Source organism: Eumetopias jubatus, unplaced genomic scaffold, assembly GCF_037043125.1.
Source record: "Eumetopias jubatus isolate StellerSeaLion01/CBP00866 unplaced genomic scaffold, mEumJub1_p1.0 scaffold_16, whole genome shotgun sequence".
NCBI lineage: Eukaryota > Metazoa > Chordata > Mammalia > Carnivora > Otariidae > Eumetopias > Eumetopias jubatus.
This window is the reverse complement of record NW_028274822.1, coordinates 18,874,656-18,896,168: the sequence shown is the minus strand read 5'-3', so window position 1 is coordinate 18,896,168 and position 21,513 is coordinate 18,874,656. Positions and strand designations below refer to the sequence as shown.

General features: G+C 37.9%; 1 protein-coding gene across 4 annotated transcripts in view; it reads left to right on the top strand.

Moving 5' to 3' along the window:
• The window catches only part of WDR7 (WD repeat domain 7), a 364,436-nt gene that overhangs the window by 14,380 nt on the left and 328,543 nt on the right, over positions 1-21,513 (top strand). For 2 of the 4 annotated variants that reach the window (XM_028102888.2, XM_028102884.2), the window contains exons 5-6: positions 11,726-11,802; positions 20,366-20,537. In XM_028102888.2, coding sequence (XP_027958689.1) covers positions 20,379-20,537 — 159 coding nt within the window. In that variant the 5' untranslated portion in view covers positions 11,726-11,802; positions 20,366-20,378. Of the gene's footprint in view, positions 1-11,725; positions 11,803-16,596; positions 16,627-20,365; positions 20,538-21,513 lie in introns of all 4 variants that reach the window. The other 2 variants (XM_088019630.1, XM_028102886.2) reach the window with 2 other exon arrangements.

Sequence of the window (21,513 nt, the reverse complement as noted above, 5' to 3'; positions counted from 1 at the left end):
TTTGGGGGTTTTAAGAAGTCTTTTCCCAAATCCTATGTCATAAAATTACTCTTATTTTGTGTTCTACTAACTTCATAGTTCTCCGTGAAATGTGTAGGTCTTTAGTGCATCCTGAGTCTTTTTATATGTCACAAGGAAGAGATTCAGTTTATTTTCCATATAGTGTGCCAGTTTTCCAAGCGGCATTCTCTCCTTTACCCTTAGATAAGATGCTACACTCATTGTATATCAAGTTCTCATACATACTCTGAATACTGTCTTGTGTTCCTTTGGTTTGTTTGCTCTTGCTGTAATACCATGTGGTTTTCACACAATGGCTTTGTATTAATTTTTTTCCCCTATGTGAATAATTCTTCCCATTTTGTTTTAGCCTGTGTTTGAAATAATTATGGATCATAGGAAGTTGCAAAAATAGTACAAAGAGGGCTGGTTCCCCCAGTGGTTACATTTTATATAACATCTCCCAATTTCCTGCAATTGTTACATTTTATCCAACTATATATAGTATAACAGCTAAACCCAGAAATTGACATTGGTGCAATGCCTGTGAATGGCTCAATGCCATTTTATCACCTGTGTAGATACCTGTAACCATCACTGCAGTCAAGATAGAGAACTGTTCCATCATCATGAAAATCTCCTTCCCACTACACCTTTTGAGTCACATTCATCTCCTTTCAATCCCCAACCTCTGCTCACTAATCAGTTTTACATCTCTATAATTGTATCTGTACAGGAAGTCTGTATAAATGGAATTACACAACATAAGATTTTTTGAGATTGAGATTCATCCAAATTGTTGCATGAGATAATTTTTGAGATTCATCCAAACTGTTGCATAATTTGAGTAGCATCCCATGGTATATGTGTACTGCAGTTTGTGTAACCATTCACTGGGACATTGGGGCTCTTTCTAGTTTTTGGCTTTTAAAAATGAAGGTGCAATGAACATTCTTGTACAATGTGTGTATGTATATGTACGAAGTTTCACGTTTTCTGGGATAACTGCCTTGGAAGGTGATTGCTGGGTGGTATGATAAGTGTAGGTTTAGTTTGTGAAGAAACTGCCAAACTGTTTTTGCAGAGTGGCTGCACCATTTTATGTTCCCAGCAGCAATATATGAGAGATAGAGTTTCTTTGCATCCTTGCCAGCATTTGGTATTATCACTATATTTTTATTTTATTTTTTTTAAAGATTGTATTTATTTATTTGACAGAGAGAGAAAAAGAGCAAGAGAGGAACACAAGCAGGGAGAGTGGGAGAGGGAGAAGCAGGCTTCCCGCCGAGCAGAGAACCTGATGTGGGGCTCGATCCCAGTACGCTCGATCATGACCTGAGCCGAAGGCAGATGCTTAACGACTGAGCCACCCAGAAGCCCCGCTATATTTTTATTTTAGCTGTTTAGATGTGTAGTGATATCTCATTGTGGTCTTAATTTGCCCCTCCAAATGGCTAGTGATATTAAGTATCTGGTGGGGCAAGTTCTCCATTCTTTGCCCATTTTCAAAGTTGGTTTAGCTATTTGTGGATTTTTACTCTTTTCTATATATTTTAGAGCTAGAGTTTCTAAAAACAACATAACTAGAATTTTGATTGAGGATGCATTGAATATATAGATTTATTTTGGGGAGAATTGAACTTTGTAATACTAGGTCATCTTAATCCAAGAACATTGAATGGTCTTCCGTTTATGACTGAGCAGAATTTTTGTTGTTGTTGTTTAAAAAAATATTGTGCCTAGATACTATTTTAAAGTAGATTATTGTAGATAGAAGAAAATGCTACTTATTTCCATATATTGATTTTATCTTTGTTGTGTTCTACGAGACAGAGATCAAAATTCATAGTATAAATCTGGAAATAATTTTAGTATTTGTAGTATTAGGCCTGGAACTAGGTAGTGCCTTTATTCCTGGTTTGTCTATTACATTTCTCTGTGACACTTATCTGTTTGTTGGGACAGGTGATTAAAAATATGTGGTTAGTGAGGTTTGTACGTTCTTGTCCCATTTTGTCCCTTTCATTGTTGCACTTTATACAAAGTTCATAGTCTTAGCTATGTGCGTGCCATTGATCATCAAAAGAACCAGCTGAGAGTTTTCCTATGGCCCAGTGAAATCCTGTCATCAATAAAGAGGATACCTTATGTTCCTACTTACAGATACTGTGATTATGATGTCAACTTAGAATCTGAACTCTGTGCATGTGGTTCATCTGATGACTTAAAACTACTTTGCTAGTGAGAGCACAAAAAATTTTGTTGGAAGGAGAAGCCCTACATCATGACTGCTTTTAGAAAGTCTTTGTCTAAGTGGAATTTTTATTTTTTTCTATTAACACATATACTATATTCATGAAACATTAAATACTTTAAATAAAATAAGGCATCTTTTCCAAAATGTGTTGATGTTTAATGAACATGTAGGGTACTCCCCCCCCCCCCCCCCGCCGATAGTTGCTTGGGTTAGAAAATGAGAAAATGTGGGAGTCAGAAAATGATGGAACAATAAAATGTTAGGGCAGTGGTGAGTAGTTCAGGGCAGAGAAAATTTCTGAAGTGCCAAGGGTTATTCTCCAGGCTCTTTTAGAATAGAAAATTACTGGAAATACATGGCTTTTTAAACCACTGTCTTCCATTCAGCTTAGCAATTGTAACTTATGACCTTTCAAGCTCACTCAATGTATTTTACTAGTGTTTTGCACGTACATATTTCTCTCTGAATGTTGGTAGTTAATATGTCAGTGATAACAGATTGATAAAAGTGTGCCAGTTACCTTCTGTTCTCACATTCAAGTTATTTATTTGGCTGTCTTCCTTAAGGGCTCTTCTTTTCTCTAAACATTTCAAATACAAACAAACAATAAAAACCACCATTAGGGGGAGTGAAAAGTTCACACTAATAAAGTATCACTTTACTTAGTTTAAGAAGCAGTTTTGTGACTCATTAACAGGCCTTTGTGAGTAGTAGTAATTAAAGTAAACCATGTCAGCTAATTAGCTGCATAGGCCCAATGGTATGTCTGGCTTCCTGTGTGTCACAGATAGAATAAAAGAGGCTCCAATATAGGAACAACTTGCAGTTGGTGAAAAACAATTAGTGTGTTAGGGATTTGATTAGAGGGGCTTATATTAATTGCTGACATTGTTACAGAAAAAGTAATTGATAAGCAACTCTTCTGTGAAATCCAAAGCATGTAAAATCAAGATGGATTTTAATTTGCAACTTTTTTGAAAACCAAAACAAACCTACTTTGTTCAGTACTTTGTTCACTTATTCAACAAATATTTGGGTGCCTGCTAAGTGGCAGAAATTCTAGGCACTGGAAATACAGTATGGAATAATAAACATAAATCATCACCTCCATGGAGCTTTGTTATAGTGGGAAAGCCAGATGACAAATAAGCAAAATGTTTGGTATGTTAAAGGATTGTAAATGCTTTGGAGAAATACAATAAAATACTGTGGGGATGGTGGATTTTACAATTTATGTTGGTCAGGAAAGGCCTCCCTGAGAAGATGACATTTTAGCAGAGACCTGAAGGGGGTGAGGGAGTGTACCATGAAGACCTGGGGGACACTTCTGAGATAAGACCCTGCCTGATAAATTGAAGAAAACAAAGAATCAGTGGATGAAGAGAAAGCAAGGGAGAGAATAACAGCCTCACTCGTGTAGGATAGGCAGTAATAGAGTTTGGCTTTTACTCTGGGTGAGACAGGAAGGCACAGGGGGAATTCTGAGTAGCTTTGTGATATGATGTGATTTTTTAAAAAATAGTGTCATTTTGCATGCTCTGTTGAGATTGTAAAGGGGGCAAGGGTGGAAACAGGGAGACCAGTTAAGAGGCTATTGTATGATCCACGGTGGGAGTTGCTGGCAATTTGAAATGGGGTGGCAGTAGTCAAGGTATAGAGGAGTCTTGGGGTTCTGGATATAGTACTCTCTGAAGGTATTGCCAGTAGAGTTTTCTGATGGATTGGGATGTGGAATGTGTGTGAGAGAAGAATCAAAGATGATTCTTGGATTTTGGCCTATGGAGCTGTAAAAATGGAGTTGTTATTAACTAAGATGGTGAAGACTGTGGGAGGGGCAAGTTTGGGGAAGAAGACCAGGGTCTCACTTTTGAACAGGTCAAGTTTGAGAAGCTAATTAGCCATCTGGAGGGACATACTGAGTAGGAAGCTGGATAGGTGAGTTTGGAGTCAGAAGAGAGCCCCAAGCTGTAATTGGTAATTATCAACACATAGTTGGTATTTAAGCTGTGAGGCTTGGTGAAATCACTGAAGGAGGGAGAAAGGAAGGAAAGGAGTGTTGCCAGAAAAGTCCAAGGACTGAGCTCTTGGTATGCCAACATTTAAAGGTCAAAAATGAGGAAAAATGGAGACTAAAGCTAGAGATCTATCAGGAAGGTGTGAAGACTTGGAGGACAAGAGAAGTGTTTCAAGGAAGAGGAACTGTGAACTACGCCAAATGCTGCTGGTAGGTCAGGAAGAAAGGAATTAGAACTTGACATTGGATATAGTAATGGAGAGGTCATTGGTGACCTTGTCAAGAGCAGTTTTGTGACAGGCAGAACACTTTCCTGTAGCCTCTAAGGAGAAGGGTAATGTTACAAATGAGGACATTCTGACTTGGAAAGGGGTTGCGTATTTCCCTAAGGCTTGTAAGTAGAGGAGCTGGATTAGTCCCTAGTCCGTACGACTGTCAAATCTTTGTACTTACCAGCAGACCTTACTGATCCCTAGAATATTGTGACAGTTCAACTTCCAGTTTGGGGAATGGTGTTTGTTTCTACTTCTGGGTAGTTTAATTTATGAGCAGTGAGAAACTTCAGTGCTTAATTTAGTTTTGATGGCAAAGTGAGGGAAACAAGTAGGAATAATTGGAGATGCAAATGAGATTAGAGGCGAGTGGGTCGAAGTTGGTTCTACCAAATGAGGCCTGTTTTCCCTGAAATGTAGGGGCTTGATGGGCATCGTTTGCTTTTTAGCTTAATCAGTAACTCTTAAAACTGAGGCCGTTTGGTTGATAGAGCATAAGTTGAATTCAGACATCCTGATTGCAGCTGTAGAAATTTAGAACATGACTCATGCCTCAAAATCTCTGAATCATTTTAAAAATTGTGATCTATTTTTTGACCAGATAGCTCTACAGTTCTTCACACCTGACTCTCATGCACTCAGGGCTGTTTTGAAATAAGAAATAAGTGTAGTCTTCTGTTGCCATCTGCTCGTTGCACAAGTCCTTTTAAAACAATATCGGAACTCCCTAGAAAAAGCGGTCCTTAAGTGCCATGTTCATTGGGAATTGTTTTCTTGCACTCAAATACTAAAGTATGATCTTCTGAATACTAAGCTACTGACAAGTTTAGTGTTCAGAAGGTCGTGTCCCTCACAGCTCTTTAATTCCAGAAACCTTTTGTTCTGAGTAAGCAGCTCAGTAATTTCTTCAGTACATTTTATGGCCTAGCTGTCTTATTGCATTACAGTAAACAGTCTATGATCTGATTCAGTTTTTTCCAAGTCTTCAATAAATTGGTAACAAAAGCACAGCACAATGCAAATTCATAATCTTAATGATCACTGCCTTCATCACATCATATTGTTAATTTGACTTGAGGACACTCTTTTGACAAATGATGTAGGAATATTCTATGAGTAAACCTTTACAGACTCTTCTTTCTGTTATTGTAACCGTGGCAAGCTAGGTTCAGCTATTTAGTTTATAGTCTCTGTTACTCCTGTTCCCCGTAGGAAGGTGGGTAGCATAGGCCTACTCTTGTTCACGTGTTGAGAGAGAATGAGTTTGTTGTCTGTAGGTCTCAGGGGGCCTGCCTGAGGCACAGGAAGTCCACGTTCTGAGACGATGTTGACTCCTTATGAAAAGTCCTGCATTTGTGGGATAGAAATACATCTTGCTTTTGCATTTGAGAGTTTAGAAAGTAATGTCAAGAAATTAACATTGATCTCATACTAGATTTTTCACATATTATTCTGTTTTATAGCTTTTAGAAATCACATGGATATCGGCGTCACATGGGGTATCGCAGAATAGGGCAGTCTTCTCAGAGGATCGCTCCGTAGGTCATCGGTGGCTTTAAAGGAGGACCAGATAGTGCGGTGCGATATCTGGTGGTCAGTACCCTAATCAAATGGCGTGGGACAATGTGATGTTACCTGCCTCCTGTGGTGATACAGTGCGAAGTGTGCAACATCACTTAGGAAGTATTTTCGCCAAAAATGTTTTACTTGAGCCTAATGATGCCTTTAGACCCAGTTTACAGGAAAATAGGAGATAGAGAAACAAGGTAAATGACATCATAAAAAAAAAATCACACAATTCTAAAATGTGTAACATTTTATAAGCAATTGATTTTGTTTTGTTTTTTAAAGTTAATATGAAAAAAGGAGGTTGGGACTGTTCTAGAACTAAAGACTAAAGAGACAAAACAACCAAATTCAATGCATACAACTTGAATATTTACTGGTTTAAAAAAAGTTATAAAAGACATTTTTTTAGACCGTTGAAGTAATTTGAATATGGACTGGATAGTATGCTCTTAGAGAATTATTATGGCGTTGATAACGGTGATTGCGATAATGATACTGTGTTTATGAAGGAGAATGCTCTTTATATTTAAGCTCTTTATTTTATTTAGTGGTGAATTGTCATGATGTGTGTAGGTTATTTTCAAATGGTTTAGCAACAGAGTATGTATACATGTATATGTATGTATATACATACACAAATATTGACAAGGGACATATGACATATTTGTTGAATGATCTGTATACTATTTTTTGAACCTTTTGTACATTTGAAATTTTTCATAATAAAAAGTAGGGGAGAGTCAGGGGAAAAGTAAATTTCATGCGAAGTTTTTTATTAAAAGAATAATCAAATAGTCTAAATCTAATGAAAAACAGGGGTGTAAGCTCTTCCCTTGTTCCTTGAATTCTCCTTTGGCTTCCTAGGCCCTCATACATTTAGGTGGAAGAAAGCTGAGAAAATAGGAGGAGGGTAATTGTGAGAGAACTGAACCAGAAAAAAGGGAGAGGGTTGAGGATTAGCAAGTGCTCAGCCATGTCACACTCGCAGCCTTATTATACTGTGAGGACTGAATAAGATGGTTGGATTTAGAAAGAATGGAAAGAATAGGTGTCAAAGGTCCGTTAATGTCAAAGCATTCTCTCTTTCCTCAGGTCTCTCCAAGGCATCGCTTCTCTCTGCTAGTACTGGAGACTTCTGCCCTGGAGTGTCATGTTAGAGAAACCGTCGGTCTCTTCATGTAGGGGCTATCTTCAGATCCTTAGATCTTGTGTAAGGATAGAAACTCAATTACATGAGGCCTTTTGCAGTAAGGAAATGGAAGTGGAGTCAGAGACCACAGGTTTCAAAATGTTGATTTTAATTAGAATGTCAGAGAGAACTGGATTTACAACCAGGGGCCAGGAACAGGGGAAGGTGTTTTGGACAAAAATGACAGGTGAGCATGTTTGAAGGATGAAGGCTAATTTAGTAGAGATTAAAATGGTCAACAGGAGGAGGAAAATTAAGGGAGTAAGGTTCTTGAAAGTGTCCAGAAGGAGTTAGAGTTAGCAAAAAAAAAAAAAAAAATCTTCTCTTGCCTGGCACACAGTGAGAGCTTAATAAATGCTAGTTACTGTTATTCCGTTTATTCATTCAGTCGATACATATTGACCACTAGTGGAAGTCAATTACTATTCTAGGTGTTGGTGAGCCACCACAAATCCCAGTAGAATGCAGCTTGCTTGATAATGGTTAAATAACAAAGGTGATGGGTTTACATAGATGATCTGGTTTTACCCTTGAGGAACACAGATTGTAATGGAACATCAAATTTCTGAAGAAATACCTACACACAAGGCTAAGTGTTATGTACCTGTATATAGAACATGTAGTGAAAACATGTTTGCAGAAGTAGTGAATCGGGGTTTGGGACAGCGCTCACAGCAGAGAGCTAGCATTTGAAAGGTGATAGGCTACAGATAAATTCTTGTTAAACATCTTTTGGAAACTCCATGTATGCACATGTGCATCTTTAAAACAAAACCTGGTGAGTCAAATAAAACCATTTTATTTATTTATTAAACTACATTTTGGAATACAGTGAAGTATCCAAAGGTGGGAGGAAAACCTTAAGACCAATGATTTATCTTCAGAATTAGGATTCCCACTCGGTTTAGTCTCTTCTGAATTTCCTTCTTCATAGATAGCTGTCATTATTGTGTGTTTTGGTTTTGTTTTTGTGTTTTGGCCTGGTGTCATTACAGAATTGTGTGGCTCAGTTGGTTAAGTTTCCAACTCTTGATTTTGGCTCAGGCTAAGTGCTCAGTGGGGAGTCGGCTTGAGATTTCCCCCTCCCTTCACCCCCACCCCTAAGCTCACACTCGTGCTCTCTCTCGCACTCTCAAAAAAATAAAAGACCGACCATAAAAACCCCACCAAAACACAGGGCGTGGGGGTGGGTTGTGCAGGGAGTGGGAAGGACAGGAAGCAGATTCTGCCGAAGGGAGAAGTTGAGTTGTGGTAAGTCTCAATGAAATCTCAGTTGACCCTAGAGGGTGAGGGGAATTCTAAAGATAGAATGACTCTTTAGGGCTATGTTGAATTGATATGAGGGGGCCTGGTTTTTATATCCTTGAGTTGATCAGTCATTGGACATGGACTGTCCTATGGGAAGGGGATAAGAACTTGGGCAAAGCATCTACCTTTGACCATGGCAGGCCTTGGTGGGTTCTCAGCAGCTGGGTTATAAGTCCTTAATTCCTGAAGGAGGATCTGGATGCAGACCATCCCTCACACTTATCCTGTTTCACATTCATCCCTTTAAACATCTCTTATGCCCCATTTCCTCCCTCCCTCCCCCATGTGCTGCTGAGCCCAGACATCATATCGTTTTATCCATGAATACTAGAGTTCTACTTACTACCTTTGAGTAATGTGATTTAGTAAAACATATCGATTAACCAGATTGACAGGAGAATGACATTTTTTGGTGTATGGAAGTTTGCGGTAAATGAAGATAGTATAGAATAGTGAAGAGTCGGGGTGCCTGGCTGGCTCAGTAGATAGAGCATGCAACTCTTGATCTCAGGGTTGAGTTCAAGCCTCACGTTGGGAATAGAACCTACTTAAAAAAAATAGTGAAGAATATTTATTGCATTAGGAATCAGGAGGTCTATTTATGCTTCTGAGCTCTGAGATCAGTTTGTCATGTGATTTTTGAGAGAATTGCCAATGGACCTAAATATCCACCAAAATAAAAACTGTTAGATGGTAAATGGACTATATTCTCTCCATTTTTAAATTAGGAAGCCAGTTTATTTATTTATTTTTTGTCAACTATAAAAGCCTTTCTTTTACAATAGCTTAAATGTCAAAAACAAGCAAAGCCTTGCCAGGTAGACCCACATTTCATCAACTTGCAGTGACTTGATTTACTGATGCAGGCAAAGGGTGATCGCGTTTTTGCCACTCTTGTGGAACACTTTCTGTTGAATTCTCTGCTGCCATTTATCTTTTTTTTTTTTTAAGATTTCATTTATTTATTTGAGAGAGAGATAGTGACAGAGACAGCAAGAGACCGCACAAGCAGTGGGGAGAGGGAGAAGCAGGCTCCCGGCCAAGCAGGGAGCCCAGCGTGGAGCTCGAAGCAGGATCCTGGGACCACGACCTGAGCCAAAGGCAGACGTTTAACCGACTGAGCCACCCAGGCGCCCCTCTCTGCTGCCATTTAATGAAAATGTTTTCTGAGTTCTAATTTCTCTGAGATCAAATGATGTGTCTGTTCCCCTTTTGCCTGTTATCACTTCCCTTCTTCCCCTCATGCTTGCTTCCTCCCTCTTTCCATCTCACTCTGCTTGGAAAGTAACAGTCACATGTTTTTGTCTTGCCTCTAGCCTTACACATTGCATCAAACCCCATGATTTACTGTTTTTCGTAATTGTCTTGTATTTTTTTTTCTTTCAAAACTCATAATTTTAGCTAAGCTTCTTATCTTTGTGCACCCAGGCTAGTTGTAGTAGCATCATATCTGTTTCCCTGTCTGCAGTGTTTTCTCTATGTTAATCTGAACTTTATACTATGTCACCAAGTTTTAGCATGTCACTTCTCTATTTAGAGATCTTATGGGACCACTAAGTCTCTTTAGTCTGATCCTGCTTAAGACTAATGTGAAACCTTGTAATATCTTCTCCCTTCTCAAGACCTATAGTTAGTAAATTCTGGTTAAGTGTAGAATAATTTGTCTCATCTATTAGAATCTGAATTTATTGATGACTTCACTGGGCATCTGTATCATAATAGTGCCTATCCTTTATGTAGAGGACTTCTGATATTTCAAAGTGCTTTTTCTTTTCTCTTGTCCGCATAGTGCCTTTGTGTAAAACCTAATAATCAAAATCCATGTTGCATCTTTATCAACTTGGTGTGCTGAACACCAGGTCCTATCTATTGTATCTCTAAAAGAGCTCTCATATTCATCTTATTATTGCTGTTCTCGCCACTACTACCTTGCATCATGTATTTATTAAAGACATCCTATATGGCAGACATTATGCTAAGTATTATGTGGTGAATACACAGATGTGGTTCTTGATCTTAGGGAACACGAACATAAAGAGTACCAGGGCAGAGTAGTAGTCATTTGTTCATTAAACAAAAAAGTGCAGAAATAAGTAATGAGAGTTTGTGATAAATTTCACCATCATTTCTCACCAGCAGTACTGCAGTAGCCCCACTGGTCTTCAAACCCAGAGTTTTACCCCTATCCATTGTATTGCAGCTAGACTGATCTTTCTGAAAAGCAAATTCAGATTGAAAACACTTGACCTGTTTCCTATTGCTGTCAGGTTAAACCCCAAATTCCTCCAGATGGCTTATCAAGTCCTTTATGATTTGGTGCATATCGACCTGTTGTTTCTTGTCTCATCATTTGGCCTTTGTGCTCTGAATGCCAACTCTTACTATTTTCACTGTCGAGAAAGAATTGAGCTCTCTTACCTGTGGGATTTAGAATATGTGATTCCCTCAGCTTCTTCCTGGGTTAATTCCTACTCATTCTCACCATTATTTCTTCCAAGAATCCTTCCTGGATCCATTAAAGTGTAGGTTAGGATATCGATCTTTTTTGTCTCCATAGGTCTTGAGATTTCTCCTGTATCACACTCTGTGGTAATTGTTTACTTGCATATGTGTAAGCCCCATTGGATAGTTGAATTGTGTCCATTTTATCTATAGGCATGAAATGAAAACTTGGGAAATGCTGCTCTAAAATGTATACTGATTATTGTCATTATGAGACAGAACCTAATTTGAAAGCTGTTTTAGTATCACGTAGGAGTTTGTAGCATTACTTCTAATAAAGTCATGCAGAACTGAATCGTCATATTTGCAGATAATAGAATTGTGTCTGACAAGCATATACAGTAGTTCTTTTATTTTATAACAGAAAGTCATTGAAAGATCATAACCTTATTAAAAATCCAACTTTATTAAATATGAAATGGCAGTGCTGGAAGAAACCAGTGGATGTGGAAGCATAATGCGAAGAAGTAGCAAAATCTGTGTTTTTAAAAAATTAATATTTACTGAGCATCTGCCATGTGCTAGCTATTTCACTAGTTGCATTACATGTATGCTTTCTCTTGATCATTAGGACAGCTTTCTTAAAAGAGGGTATTATTGTCCATCTTTTACAGATGGGGAAGCTGAAACCCAGAGGGGTAACTTTTTCAAGATCCCACAGAAGAGCCAGGATTTGAATACAGTTCTGATTGTAAGTTCAGTGTTCTTTCAATTATAATTATTTTTATTGTTGTTGTTGACTGAAGTACAACTATATTTCTATACAGAACTGGGAAATAGAGGAGAGTCAGTGAAATAGAGAAATACATGAAATTAAAGCAACCAAAAGAGGGCACCTGGGTGGCTCAGTTGGTTAAGCGACTGCCTTCGGCTCAGGTCATGATCCTGGAGTCCCAGGATCAAGTCCCACATCGCGCTCCCTGCTCAGCAGGGAGTCTGTTCTCCCTCTGACCCTCCCCCCTCTCATGCTCTCTCTCTCTCTCATTCTCTCTCTCAAATAAATTAATAAAATCTTTAAAAATAAAAAAATAAAGCAACTAAAAGAGATGACTTAGAGGTAAACATTAAGATCCCTGCTCTTCATGATTTGATTTTTTTTTACTTCAAAATGATTCAAAATTAATTTTATAAATAACTCTTGGGGAGAAAACTAAGCCTTAGAAATATGATCAAAGACTGCATGATTAGTGGCAAAATGAGAAGTAGCATCTAGAACTCCTGATATTTGACTGTGAAGCTTGATCAGTTAAAAATTTTTATTTAATAGCCAATTTCTAAATTTAATTTTAAGCCAGATTTTTATACGAACATGAATGAAAATTGAATGTTCCTAGTATTCTTCTGCTTCTAGAAGCATCTGGTCTTAGACCATATCTATTTATAATTTGAAAGCTAGTATTTTTCCTTGATATATTAGTAGCAAAATATGAATATATTGTACACAATATTTTGGGGAGTTAGTAAGATAATTTTCTTCAGAGTTTATTAAAGTTAATACTACATCAGATTAATAATTTGTTCAATCACTTTTGCTTTGGGCCTTTTCCATGAAAATAGGAATTTTTAAAATCTCAATCCTGGGGGCGCCTGGGTGGCTCAGTCGGTTAAGCGTCTGCCTTCGGCTCAGGTTATGATCCTGGAGTCCCACGATCGAGCCCCACCTCTGGCTCCCTGCTCAGTGGGGAGTCTGCTTCTCCCTTGCCCTCCCCACCCCCGGCTCCTTCTCTGTCTGTTTCTCTCTCACTCACTCTCTCAAATAAATAAATAATTAAAAAAAACAACCCTCAATCCTGTTCCAGGACTTGTTTCATTCCCTTTTAATATAAAGCTTTTTTGGAACATATTTAAATCCCTTCATACACTAGATGATAATGGAAACAAGGAATGGATTATTAGCTAATTAACAGAGCAGTTGAATGATGATGGTTGGAAAACTGCGTACTCTGTGTTTATATTCCTCTTAACTCCTGGCTAATTTGCCCATTTTTTGTTTTAATCAGCCACTTAGACTTTGTTACCAAGTGGTAGTCTTGGTTAATTCTTCTTTGAGGTATTTGACTGTGATAGTCTGTTATCATAAGCCAAGGTATCCTTTATTTCATGTTATTTCATTAGTGCTTTTGGTGGCTTTTCTAAAATTTCACTTCTATTAGATTTTTAAGACATTAGAAAAAAATGTTTTGAAACATTTATATTTTTGATGGACTGAGATTATCATTTTTTTCCTATATATATATATTTCCTTGTATTAAGAATGTTCACACATATAATGCTCATGTAATGAACTAAAGATTCCTCATCCTGTTCCTTTGTTTGATTTCTTTCTTTCTTCTGTCTTCTTTTATCTAAGCTATATATTCACATGTTGCATAGGGTCAAATAGATCTAGAAGACTTTATTACACCAAAGAGCATGAGAGAAAAAAAAATATGTTGAAAGCACAAAGGTCTGTGGCATAGTGATTGAGGATTATGTGAAATTTTAGGTAATTCACAGGACATCCATTGGTTTGGTTATAAACAAAAAGTACCATGGAAGGAAAGGCTGTCTGTCTTAGTTTAAGGTAAATGAATTAGTCTCTAAAATGGCCCAGTTTATTAAATAAATACCAGTGACTGGGGCGCCTGGGTGGCTCAGTCATTAAGCGTCTGCCTTGGGCTTGGGTCATGATCCCGGGGTCCTGGGATCGAGCCCCCGCATCGGGCTCTCTGCTCAGCGGGAAGCCTGCTTCTCCCTCTCCCACTCCCCCTGCTTGTGTTCCCTCTCTCGCTGTGTCTCTCTCTGTTAAATAAAATCTTTTAAAAAAATAAATAAGTAAATAAATACCAGTGACTGAATTATAAAGAGCATCTTATAGATGTTTATTTTATTTTTTTGTAAAGATTTATATATTTGAGAGAGAGAGAGAGAGCGTGTACACGCGTGCATGAGATCAAGGAGAGGGGCAGAGAATCTTCAAGCAGACTTCCCACTGAGTGGGGAGCCTGATGCGGAGCTGGATCACACAGCCCATGAGATCACGACCTGAGCTGAAACCAAGAGTCAGATGCTCCACTAGCTGAGCCACCCAGGTGCCCCAAGATCGTTTCTTTATAATGATAGTTTCTTCAGTAGATGTTCCAAGAAATTCCTGTTAATTATTATACTATAACCAGATTTCTAGGTTTTAAGGAATTAATACTCATTGAACTATATCTAGGTCAAAATAAGTACTAACAATAATACATCTTTTCTTTGATTCAGAAATTCAACTTAGAATCTTATAGTCTCTCAAATTGTCATGAATAGAATGTGTTTATTGTGTATGCTAAAGGGAATTGTAAGCTCTTAAGAAAGATTAATATTATCTATGTTCCAAGAATAACTTGTTTCAACGGAGAACATGTTCCTATACCCTAAAAAAAGCTTTTCAAAATTAAAAGTGTTTATACATTAGGAACATATGCAGTTTAGCACATATGGCATTAATTTTATTTTTATATATATGTGTATAGTACACACACCTCACAGTGTTTCTTCCTTGTCACTGGTGAGTAGATATGTTAATATTTTTAAGGAGAAAATAAACTTTTTTTCTTTCATGTAATTCATTTTATTTTTGTAAGTTTTAAATTCCAGTCAACATACAGTGTAATACTAGTTTCAGGTGTACAATATAGTGATTCATCACTTCCATACACTACCTGGCACTCATCACAAGTACACTCCTTAATTCCCATCACCTATTTCACCCATCTCCCCATCCACCTCCATCTAGTAACCATTGTTCTCTATTAAACTTTTTGTTTTCTAGAAGAAGAGTGTTGCTCTCTCAAAGAAGTGATAGGAAGAATTCAGAACTTTTCAGGAGAGAGCCACAAAATTATTTGATTTCTCTTTGATTTTCTCATTTGGTTAACCGTGTTGGACCAGGTTATGTTCATTTATATTGAGAAATAAGAGTGGTGAAATCTCATTAGGAAGCTACATGTGCTACTTTGACCTTATGTCCCTTTAAGAAGTGAGATTACCTTTATTTTTTAAAAGATTTTATTTATTTGAGAGAGAGAGCAAGAGAGCACGAGTGAGGGTGAGGGGGAGAGGGGGGAAAGCAGACTCCCCACTGAGCAGGGGGCCCAACTTGGGGCTCTATCCCAGGACCCTGGGATCATGACCTGAGCCAAAGGCAGACACTTAACCGACTAAGCCACCTAGGTGCCCAAGTAAGATTGCTTTTAGAATATCCTTTTGCCTTAGTAATATTTACTGAAACTAGAGGAGTCAGTGCTCCCCAAATTGATACAGGAATTGGATGCAGTTCTAGGCATAATCTCGTCAGGCTTTTCTGCAGACATTTACAAGCTGATTTTTCAATTTGTGTGGAAGTTAAGAGGACCTAGACTATCCAAAGGAATCTTGAAAGTAAGAACTAGCACACTTCAGTGCTGAAAGGAAATATTGATGTGTTCTTTTGGTATGGAAATTTCTTGAATTCTCTTATAAATTCAGCAAGTCTAGCTTTTATATATTGGACTTGTATAAAATTGAAATGTACATACATTGTACAGTGACCTATCTAAACCATGTAAGTTCGTCTTTCACATGTTGGTCAGCTAATGATGAATTTTAATTATCTTCTGCTGGTGTGTGAAGGGTCTTGGCCACAGGATGATGGTTGTATTTGTTTCCTTATCCTCTTCTCACCTCCAACAAAGCCACCCCTTATTTTGTAGGGGTCTTAACATTTTTCCTTTATGTAATTGTTTGTCATTCTTCTTACCACATCATGTCTGCCGTGGATATTATTCTTACGTACTCGGGGGTATAGTGTATCTGAGTGTGCAGTGAGGAAGTTCATAATATTTATTTGTAACAAAACTTAAAAATTGTGGCCTTAAACTAGTAGAAGTTTATTTTTCCTACATAACAAAAGTCTAGTGTAGGGTTAAGGAAGTGTTGTAAAGCGCCTGAGCTCTCTTAGTTTTGAACTAACCCAGCATCATTAAGGATGTCTCCATGACTGGCAAGAGATAGCAGAGCCAGTGTCAAAATGTCTTTGACGGTCTTCTCTGCCTCCAACTTTTGAACATTCCCCCAAACCCATTTCTCCATAGTCTGCCCCAACTTTGATTTAATACCCTCGTATCTAGGAGGTTTTAATATCAAATGTGTTCTGAGACCCATGAGCTCAAATCTACTTCTCCACATGAGTCCTATAAATAAGACTTCCCCCCTGCCCCCACTGCCCCTGCCATGATCTGAAACTGTATTCACCTGGTTTTTTTGAATACCATCTTCCGGTTGGTCACCAAGCCCTTTTCATTAATTATTATTTATTTAGAAGTTGTTTCTGTTTCTGTTTATTCTGTATTTGATTGGAACCACCCTAATCCCAACAGCAAGACATCAATAATAGCAGCTACTGACTGTGATTCCTACTGCAGTTTCATATTTCATTTCAGGTATTCTTTATGATTATTTACATTTTAAATATTTCGTTTCACAGGTACTTTCTAGGGGTGCCTGGGTGGTTCAGGTAAGTGTCTACCTTCGGCTGCAGACGTGATCCCAGTGTCCTGGGATCGAGCCCTGCGAGCAGGGAGCCCGCTTCTCCCACTGCCGCCCCCGGTGCTTGTGCTCTCTCGCTCTCCGTCTGTCAAATAAATGAATAAAATCTAAACAAAACAAAACAAAAAACCAGGTACTTTCTATTTAGATCTTTGAGTATACCAGCCAAGAAATAGCATTGGGCATAATTTAAGGACCTTTGACAAGGGTATATATAGGGGTTAGGATAGGTTAGTTTTTACTGTTTAATTTCCTTTGAAATATAGCAGTGAATTTTGGAATCTGGTTCCTGCCGCCCCCACCCCCAACATAATACATAAGATGGTAACTCCTTACCTTTGTTAGACAGAACTTCTTATTTATTCCTCAGATAAGCAGTTAACTAGCTGATGTAGTATCTCCTGGAAAAGATATAGTGAAGTTCTTTACCTTTATTTCCTGAGGGAGAATTGCTTTTTGGATAATTAATTAATTTTAGGTTATGTTCTTTTCTTTTTCTTTTTTTTTTTTTTAAAGATTTTATTTATTTATTGGACAGAGAGAGACAGCGAGAGCAGGAACACAAGCAGGGGGAGTGGGAGAGGGAGAAGCAGGCTTCCCGCTGAGCAGGGAGCCCGATGTGGGACTCGATCCCAGGACCCTGGGATCACGACCCGAGCCGAAGGCAGACGCTCAACGACTGAGACACCCAGGCGCCCTGTTCTTTTATTTTTCTTAAAGATTTTATTATATCGCGCGTGCGAACCTGGGGGCAGGCAGAGGGAGAGGGAGAAGCAAACTCTCTGCTGAGCCGGGAGCCCGATGTGGGGCTCCATCCCAGGGTCCCAGGATCATGACCTGAGCTGAAGGCAGATGCTTAACCAACTGAGCAACCCAGATGTCCCAGATGTTCTTTTAAAAGGATATATCCCTGTTATGGGTTGAATTGTGTTCCCCTAAAATTCATATGTTGAAATTCTAACTTCCAGTACCTCAGAATGTGACCTCATTTGGACATAGGTAGGGTTTTTATGGAGTTAAGTTAAAATAAGGTCATCAGGGTGGGTCCTAATCCAGTATGACTGATGTCTTTATTAAAAAGGGGAAATTTGGGGCACCAGGGTGGCTCAGTCATTAAGTGTCTGTTTTCAGCTCAGATCATGATCCTGGGTCCTGGGATCGAGCCCTGCATCAGGCTCCCTGCTCCGCGGGAAGCCTGCTTCTCCCTCTCCCACTCCCCCTGCTTGTGTTCCCTCTCTCGCTGTGTCTCTCTCTGGAAAATAAATAAATAAAATCTTAAAAAATAAATAAATAAAAAGGGGAAATTTGGAGACAGATGTACACAAAGGGAGAATGCCACCTGAGCATAAAGATGGCCTTCTACAGGCAAGGAGAGGGGCCTGGAGTAGATCCTTCCCTTCACAGCCAACCCTACCTACATCTGATTTCAGATTTTTATCCTCAAGAATTGTGAGACAATACATTCTGTTGTTTAAGCTATTCAGTTTGTGGTCATGGCAATCCTAGGAAACTGATGCAGTTCTTTATGAAAATCCTCTATTGCCCTTAATAAGAACTCCTCTCAGATTCTGGTTGACTGTCTGTTCTTGATTTTTGGGAGGATGTGGGGGATATGTTTTTTCTAAATCTTTGTAATTATTATAGCTTCTGGAGAAGTTGAGTTAGAGATTGATGTGTTTTCTAATGATGTATTATATACCTTTGCCATGTTATGGATGATTATTTTCACTTGTTTTAAGGGCTATGAAATGAGTTGCCCTGTCACTTGAATATCAAAATGTTCTTTCCTGTTGCATCAGAGCAGGCCCATCTCCCGAAAGCACACACACATATTCCTGAATCTCTATATTTGTATTTTCTTTAAGCAAAACAGTATGCATTGAATATGAGTCCTCAAATATCTAGAGAAATGGTGTTCTTTTCAGATTTCACCATATTGTCTTCAATGCTGTGAGCTTATTTAATTGGGAGAAATCTTTGGGTGATATAATTTAATACTGAATGTTGTCACCATGGAAAAATGAACTCCTTCCAGATTCCCTTTTTGAGAAAGTCATTGTTGGGTTTGTTTTTCAGCCAGGAACATGCAGTACCAGATTTATTAAAATTGGTTCAGTGCTTTGTTTCTTTTTCTAATATCAAATAGAAATATGCAAAAAAATGGAAATAATTGTGTTGTGGTAGCATATGAAATGGTGAACATGATATATATAAGGTTTTATTAATAGGCAGTGAACTTGGAATTTTTTCCAATACCTTTTACTAGTAGCAAAAAGATGAAGTTTTGGGGGAGACAAACTGATGAAAGTCATGTATTCTAATAAAAAAATAAAAGAAGTAATATAGATTTTTAGATTTTTTTGCTTCCCTTATTTTATTTCCAGTGACCTTTTTTTCTTTTTCTTTTCTTTTCTTTTTTTTTTTTTTTTTTGAGAGAGAGCAAGAGTATTAAGTGCATGAGGGAGGAAATGGGCAGAGGGATGGGGAGAGAGAGAATCTTAAGCAGGCTCCGCAGCAGAGCCCAATGCAGGGCTTAATACCAGGACCCTGAGATCATGACCTGAGCTGAAATCAACAGTGAGACGCTTACCTGCCTGAGCCATCCAGGCACCCCATTCAGTGACTATTCTTTAAAAGCGATTTTAGTTTTAGTTTTTATTCTTTTTAAAGTGTAGGTAGTGGTTTAAAGAAGAGTCTTGCTGGGACCAGCTAGCAATAAGACCATGGCTATCAAACTAGTTTTCTTCAGAGAAAATGATTATTCCTTAAGTGTTTCTGAAAATTTTATGGGGCAGTCTTAGCATTCTAAAGAGTCTGTAGTTATACGTATATCATTTGTTGTCACTTAAAAATTTGGGGCAGGAAAAATCACTACAGTGACCATTTCTGATTGACCATTTGTCAAGCCTATAGGTGACCCTCTAGTGTCTCGTAAGATCTGGCAGTCTTCTGTCTTCTGTGGAGCCCTCTTTGATTATTCCATTCTTCATTTCTCTCTAACTTCTCTGAACTAGTATTTAGTTTTTAAGCCACATGGTTTATAACACTTAAATCTGGTTGTTTCACTGACTAGATCTTGATTTTTGTCATACGAAGGAATAATTCCTTGTATTTGTGCTCTCCTGTACTCCCATATACACTTAAAGAGAAATCCTTTTCCCTCAAGTTTCAGAATTTACAATAAAAGACATTCATGATCTTGAGACATAATAGGTTTGTAGTAAATGTAGTTGAATGAGTTTCCCACTGAACATACTCTTTTTAATGTTTAGCACACTGTGAAACAACAGTGAATTTTTCTTGGACATTGGCATCTATTACTGGTTTGGAAACCTAACAAATTTATAGACCTTACTTGTCATTGGTTAATAAGATCTTAGGTTCTGAAGTCAGGCAGCGTGGGTTTTGATTTGGGCTCCATTACTTTGCTTTTCACCTTGTGACTGTTTCTGACTCAATGTCTTTATCTGTGAAAGAGGCATGACCATAGTACTTGCTTCATGATTTACTGTGAGAATTAACTAAGATTTTAATTAGATTTTATATATATAAAATAAGGTTTTATGTATTTTCATATATGTGTGTCATATATATAATATTTGGGAACATTTTTGGCATTCAGGAAGTTCAACTTGGATTCATAATACAAATGTATGTTTTAGAAGGAAATATTGTAATATTTGACATTATTCTTACAACATTTCCAGGTTTGAAAGCACAATGGCGGGAAACAGCCTTGTCCTACCCATTGTTCTTTGGGGTCGCAAAGCACCAACACATTGCATCTCAGCAGTACTTTTAACAGACGATGGGACCACAATTGTAACTGGATGCCATGATGGACAAATATGTCTCTGGGATCTTTCAGTAGAATTAGAAGTGAGTATTTGAAATGCCTATTGTATTTTTTAGACACAAGGAGTTTCTAAATAGAAAACAATAGTCCCAGAATAATCCTTGGCCTCATATTTTCTGTGAAATATGTTTTGACTCAAATTGCTATTATGCAGGTTGATAATTTGTATTATACATCAGAATTGACTTCTACTGGTTATTGGCTATTTGCAGTTGTTGTATCTGCCCTAAGTGGCTTAATATGTTACATTTAAGATTTTTCAAAAGATGTTTATCCATACTGAAGCGAGTTTTGAAAAAGATATTAAAAAATACTTTCGAACATTTATACCTTCTAAGGTGAATGTCTTGAAGAGAGCAAAACCTTTTTTATAAGGCATAAATTTGATTATATTTATGGCCATTCTTTCCTACTGTGGAGTGCTCAGTGTGTTGTGCTCCTAGGCCTTCACAGTGGACAGACTAGGGAAATAGGAGTTGGGAACACACGCTCACACACACACACACACACATATCACACTAATACCTCCAATTCTAGTATACCACCTGAGGATTTATTCTCCTTTTCCCCCCCATTTTTAAATCTCCCTCTCTGGCAATTTTCCCCAGGGATTTTTCTGTAAAGTGTAATGGAGAAAATGGGGTGGTAGCTGGCATGGAATATAGGGCAAGCAAGTTGATTTTTTAAGTAATTTTTCTTGTTTTTGTTACAGCCTTATTGAGATCAAATTTGCATACTATACAATTCACTCATTTAAAGAAATTGTGTTATATATATGTGTGTGTGTGTGTGTATATATATATATACACACACAGACACATACACAATGGAATATTATTCAACAATAAAAAAGAATGAAATCATGCCATTTGGGACATGGATGGACCTCAAAGGGCATCATGCTAAGTGAAATAAGTCAGACAGAGAAAGACAAACACTGTATGATCTCTCTTATATGTGGAATCTAAAAAATACATATTTTTAAAATGAAGCTCATTG